General features: G+C 36.5%; 1 protein-coding gene across 1 annotated transcript; it reads left to right on the forward strand.

The window, feature by feature from the left end:
* Positions 1-202: 202 nt before the first annotated feature.
* On the forward strand, positions 203-1,521 carry SPRR2G (small proline rich protein 2G). Its single transcript, XM_001137295.4, has 2 exons — positions 203-259; positions 980-1,521. Exon 2 carries the CDS (start codon positions 1,001-1,003, stop codon positions 1,220-1,222), a length of 222 nt encoding a protein of 73 aa, XP_001137295.2. The 5' UTR covers positions 203-259; positions 980-1,000; the 3' UTR covers positions 1,223-1,521.
* The last annotated feature ends 5,175 nt before the right edge of the window (positions 1,522-6,696 follow it).

A 6,696-nucleotide genomic window follows, 5' to 3' on the forward strand; every position in this document is an offset into this window, starting at 1 on the left:
AGTTGCCACTGGCATGAGGAACCTGAGATAATGTCCCAAGTGAATCACTGTGCACTTATCCTGCTGGGGAGGATCATGGACTAGGAATTTTGTGATACCAGCATGGATTACATGCAAGTGGTATTTTGGTTGGGAAATAAGCACATCATGCTAGTCCTGGGCTGTTCCCTGTGTAGGGCTGCCTGCCCCTTATAAAAGGACTCTCCACCACACTGATGCTATCTTCTTGCCATTCAGTTGTAGATCTTTGGAGACTCTGGTGAGTACAAATATTAGAAGCTTTTCTTGCACTTGGATGGTGTTAGGGTATAACCTGGGTACAGAAATGCCTGTTTATTTTAACCAATTTATCCTCATGGATAGGAAAAAGAAGATAATGAGGTCTTGAAGGTAAATTTTAGCTGGTATTTGGTAGATAAACATGAAGGTGATGAGGAACCTGGAGTCAAATATATAAAATCTTAAACTGAAGGAGAGTGAGAGACACAAGATGCTGTTCTGTCTCCTGCTTCACATCTGTTCCAAATACATCTCTCTTGGAGTGCAATCTCCTTGGGTGATGGGTGCAAGTTTTTGCAATTCTCTTCAAAAACTCATGGCTCAGCACCACAGCCAGCTCATTAAAACTGGTAACTAGGGCCTCATGGAAGATAAGAGCACAGATTTGTTTGGTATTGGCTAGACTTTTAATATCTGAGTTTTTCTTCTTCAGATAGTGTTTGTATTCAGACAACATTTGTTGCTGTCTCATAGGCAATTTTATTTTCAGAAAATGGTAGAATGAGAGAACAGCCAGAAAGACGGAAGAACTGAGGGTAAGAGGTCCTAAAAGTGAAGTGTGAAGAAGCTACACAAAGTCATAAAGACTGTATTAGGGATCAAAGTTGGTCCCTAGATACTGGAGATTTGATGTCCTAGCTAATTGCTCCACCAACAGGACTGTCTCTCTTATGAGCACTGTTTCTTGTGTATCTTTCAGATTCTCTGAGACTGAGGAGAGATGTCTTACCAGCAGCAGCAGTGCAAGCAGCCCTGCCAGCCACCTCCTGTGTGTCCCACGCCAAAGTGCCCAGAGCCATGTCCACCCCCGAAGTGCCCTGAGCCTTACCTGCCTCCTCCTTGTCCACCTGAGCATTGCCCACCTCCACCATGCCAGGATAAATGCCTTCCTGTGCAACCATACCCACCCTGCCAGCAGAAGTATCCACCCAAGAGCAAGTAACATCACTAGAATTCATCAGGACCATGAAACAAGATCCAGTGGCTCTTCTTACTCCCAGGACTCCATCATCTTCCCTTCAGCTGTAGTGGGAGGCTGCATCTTCCCTAACCTCTGTCTGGCTTGAGCGTTGACAGAGAAAAGGCTTAGTTCTGAAAACCGATATGTTGTTGGAAGATGAGCAGCCGGATCATTGCCTAATCTCGCTTTGCTGTCTGTGATGTAGATGGTGGTTCCTATCCTGAGAGCAAGTGTGTTTATTCTTTTGCTTCTCCCCAATAAAGCACATGTTTCATGGTCAAGCCCACATTGCTTTTGTTTGCATTTCGTGTCTTTAACCTCTTCTGTTAACTACACCAAGTGAGTGTTCCTTTTCATTCCTATTGAATTATTAGAATTATTAGGCTTTTCCATCACTGAATTCAGTGTTGCGTGCAATGTGTGTTTTGGATTCGGTACAACAAATAATTCTCTTTTATTGGTTTTAAACTCATTTTTACCCCTTCTAGCTTGTATGACTGAAAAAATTACCTAAACTCTCTTAGCTTCAGTTTCATCATCTGTAAAAAGTAAGAGAGCATGTATTCAGCTGAGTGTACTCATAGCAATTAATTTATTCACAAATGTTTCCTAATTGTCTATCATGTGCCAGCCAGTCTTCTATGCACTGCTGATAGGGATAATGATGACCAAACAAAGTCCTTGCTCTTATAGAGTCTACAGTCTTAAGAGAGTTACATATCACCCCCACCCCCCGACCCCCACACACCTCCCACACACAGGAAAAATTATAGTAATACATGGGCTATATTTAAAGAAAATTATTTAGAAAGACCCTTTGAAGTGACTTTTGGCTCAAAGACATGAATGAATAGAAGAGGGAGCCATGGGTATATCAGGGGTAGATTGTTCCTGTTGGAAGAAATGGCCAGTGCTAAAGAAATACAAAATAACATTAGCCGGGCGTGGTGGTGGGCGCCTATAGTCCCAGCTACTCGGGAGGCTGAGGCAGGAGAATGGCGTGAATCCGAGAGGCGGAGCTTGCAGTGAGCCGAGATCGCGCCACTGGACTCCAGCATGGGCGACAGAGCGAGACTCTGTCTCAAAAAAAAAAAAAAAAAAAAAAAAAGGAAATACAAAATAACAAAAAGGAAAATGGTGGTCAAGGAGAAATGTCTGCAAATGAGGTCAGAGAGGTTGGATCTCTAGGATACAGTCATGATTTCGATATATATTTGAAGTTTGACAGCCATCTTAGGATGGTCAAAGTCTTGAAATTTTATTGTACATAACTCAACAATTGTATATAATTACTTTTGCATAGCATTTCAACCAGAAGTACATAGGGTATTTCAAATATATATTTTTTTTAAAGTTGAAAAGAACTGAGGAATTAATTAAAACTCTTTTGCTAAGAGGGACTGCCCAAATGAAAAGTAGGTCTACCTGTTTTCACATCTTAAAGGGAAATATATTTGATTAGTTTCATCAAATTGCAGCTAGCAGAATGCTTAGGGAATTTTGTTCTTGCTGTGCTCCAAGCCCCAACAGGAATGTTAGAAGGTAAAGTTTACACAAGGCAATACAGAATAACTCCAAGTTATTGTCTTAACAGTAAGCTGTTGAATAAAGCTCTGGCTTAATGTTGTTGACAGTTCCTCCTAACCCCCAGGCCACATTTTGTCTTTAAGAAAAACAAAAATAAAAAATCCTTCATTTTAGGCGAAATATAATCAACCCATTCAGAAAGTTCATAAACTTTAGCTGTACAGGGCGAATAATTACAAGCTGAGCACTCATGCAACCAATGCCAAATTCAAGAAAAATGACATTACCAAACTTTCTAAAGACCCCACATTGCCTTATTCAATAACACTCTATACTTTCATCACTGGAAGTAAACACTCTGCTGACATTTAACATAATTACTTTCTTGCTTTTTATTTTATTTTTTAACCATTAATATAGAGGGATCTATATTAATAGATATAGTTAAGTTTTCCAGTTTTTGAATTGCATATAAATGGAACCATACAGTATGTCATTTTTTTGCCTGTCTCCTTTCAACCATCATTGTGTAATTTTTGCTTATTCATGATTGCATTTTAGCATATAATTGTATAAATACATAACACTTTTGTATCCTTATTTATTCTACTCTTGGTTGACATCGGGTTGTTCCCTATTTGGTATTGTTATGAATAGTGCCATCATGATGTTTTCTTCCTGCCTGTGGGTGCACAAGCTCACACATTTCTCTAGGATATACACCCAGAAGTATGTGCATCTTCAACTTTGGTAGGTGATGCCAAACTGTTTTCTAAAATGCTGTCCCAATTTAAATGCCTAGAGCTGTGTAGTAGATTTTATGCTTCCTTTCCCTCCTTCAGCTAATCAATCAATGTCACCCTTCATAGTTTACCTATCTGGTATGGGCATAATTATCTTTTATTGTACTTTGAATATGCATTTTATTAAATATTAATGTCTTTTAGAAGTTTTTAAAAATATGTTTATTAATCATTTTGACATACATTCTTGTGAAGTGCCTGCTAAAGGCTTTTACCCATTTCTATTGAGCTGTTTTTTTCTGACTAATTTTTATGAATTTTTAGTATATTTTGGATACTTAGCTTTAATGGTAATTTGCCTAACCCACTGTAACTAAGATTTTCTCCTGTTTTCCTCCAGAATTGCAGAATGTTTTATTTTTTATCTTAGTGATATATTTTGAATTAATTTTTGTATATGTGAAGTAAGAATCAAGATTCACTATTTCCCATATCAATATCCAATTGCTTGAGTACCATTTGCTGACAAGTTTCTTTTTTTTTGCCCATTAAATTACCGTGACACCTTCATTGAAAACCAACTAACTATATAGATATAGATACATATCCATGTGGGTCTATTTTTGGACTTTATTCTATTCTATTGATCTCTATGTCTATTTTTATGCTAATACTACATCTGATTAGTTTGGTTCTAGAATAAATATTCATTTGTCCTTCTCCAAGTACTATATATTTCCACATGCCTTTTATAATTAGCTTGTTAATTCTTTAAAAGACACTGAGGGGGTTTGACTGAAATTATATTAAATCTATGGCTCAATTTGAGAAGAACTGACAGTATTGACAAAACTTAGCAGTACTGACTTTTTGATCCATGAACAAGCAATATCTGTCCATTTATTTACTGTCTCTCAGCAGAGAAGTATACAGTGTTCAGTGAAAGGTCTTGCACATCTTTTCTTAAAGTTTTTTGGTATTTATTTCAAATGTTATTATAAGTGGATTTTAACATTTTATTTTTGAATTGTCTGTTGCTACAGATATTGCTATGACCCTGCTTCAAGCCACCTGAATATCTGCATTATTTCTATAGCCTCCTTACTCTCTCCCCGCTTTCATCCTTGCTCTATATAACAAATGCTCAACACAGTAGTCAGAATTAACCTCTTAAAGATAATGTCACTTCTCTAGCCAGATGCTTCCCTTCTAAATCAGAATATGAGACATAGTCTCTACAGTGATCTACAAAGCCCAACATGAACTAAAACTCACCTCTGAAATCTACCTCATCTGCATTTATTTTTCCTTCCTTCTCTCAGAAAAGCTTAAGTAGTATAGGAAATTGCATGGTCAAATGATGAGGTGAGAGGCAGCATTTTTTTCTCTGTAAAATTTTGTGTACCATTTTATTATTATATAATACATATGTCATAACTACAACTAAAAATACAATTAAAATGTTCAAGCTAGTCCACTGAAATAGTAAGGTACTGAATGAAATGATTTGTTTTGTCAAGTGTTTTCTTTGATATGTGTTTACCATATGTTTATCCTGTATTTCTTTATCTTTTGTTAGTATTTATGTGGTTGAGGCAGAAAAACTTGGGAAAGTTACTAAGACTAATACTTAAAATACACATGCAAGCATCTTCTTTTTTTCAAAAAGGCGGAAAGCCTGTAATTGTTTGATTTGAGACAGATTATTTTAGCTCTTCTTTTGTTTTCATCTTACTCTCTTTCATTTCTTCCTTCTTCCCTCTGACATGCCCACCCTATTTATCTGATTTTTCCTTCCTTCTTGCCTTCATAAGTTTTGAGTATATATTTTCCAGGCACTAAGCTCAAGGGGTAAATGATAAGCCATTTTGCTTGCCCTCAAAAACCTTAGAATCATATGTAAAATAAAATAATTGCAATTCTGGTATGCATACTGTGTTAAAATTATGTTCTATAAGAAACAGTTGGGGTCATTTGATTCTACTTGAGAAGATAGGGGTGGAGCAAGGAAAACCTCCAGATGACTGAGCAGATTGTAGAAGCATATGCAGGTGATCATCAGGGAGAGCTGAAAGGTAAAGTATTCCAGATGCAGGGGGCAATATCAGAGAACACACACAGACACCTGCAATATTCCAGAGACTGCTTTGTCGTTCAGTAGGTCTGGAGTAAATGGTGCAATGGTAGGTGTTATGTAAAGTTGTGTTAGAGTACACACAGTCCAGTTGTGAACCTTCTTGTGGTTATCTACCAAAATAGCTACCATTTCTGTCTTATTTACAATGATACTGCTATAAAGTTAAAAAACTTCAACAGCACAGAAAAGCTATGATCCTCTCTATCTGAGTCTATGCTCTTTCTTTCTGCCCAAAGATAATCACAGTTTATTTCCAAAGTAACCATCATTAACATGAACAGCCATCATTATAGATACCTTTCCATGCATAGTAAGTAGAAAAAGAGATAGAAAGAACAGAGAAGTGCCGTAGCTGGAATTTTTAATGCATTAATTTAATTTAACAGAAGAAAAGGAAAGCAAGATATAATTAAGAATTGTCAAACTTCAGGCAAAATTTTCTCACGTGCTCAGATTTCTGCAACAGTCTGATTAAGCAGGTCTTAAAATGAAAAGCATTTGGAGTCATTATTTTCTTATCTCCACATTTCAATATCAATATAATTGGTAATTATAGAATTACCAATATAAATGTTGAGTAAATTTGTATCTTCCCAACCCATTTTTACTTCAACATTTTTGCTAGTTATATAGAAATTTTCACATTGTTAGGGTTTATAAATACCGATGCTCTGTTTTATGACCTCAGTTCCTACAGATGACTATGCTTATTTCATTATTTAAAATGATACATTGCTAACTACTATTTCTCTTACCATAGCTTCCCATCTATGAGATGTTTAGTAGATTATATCTCTTGGATGGTTGTATTTGACAAAGCAGTTTTATAAGAATTTACTGCAGGGGCTGCATTTATTAGCTTCTTCCATGTCTATATTTTAAAGCTTCAATAGCCTTTATTTTCTTGTTGGATTGTTTGAAAATTTAAAAGATGATATAGAGTCTGTTCTCCTTCTTGTTTTTCAGATTTTCATTTCTGGAGGCCTCTGTTTGTTTGTTTGTTTTTTCCAGTCTGTGCTGACAGCTCTCCAGGTCTCCTGTACACCCCT

Source organism: Pan troglodytes, chromosome 1 (genome assembly GCF_028858775.2).
Source record: "Pan troglodytes isolate AG18354 chromosome 1, NHGRI_mPanTro3-v2.0_pri, whole genome shotgun sequence".
NCBI lineage: Eukaryota > Metazoa > Chordata > Mammalia > Primates > Hominidae > Pan > Pan troglodytes.

Coding starts and splice junctions, on each gene's coding strand:
- SPRR2G (XM_001137295.4), top strand. CDS start 1,001: ATGTCTTACCAGCAGCAGCAGTGCAAGCAGCCCTGCCAGCCACCTCCT.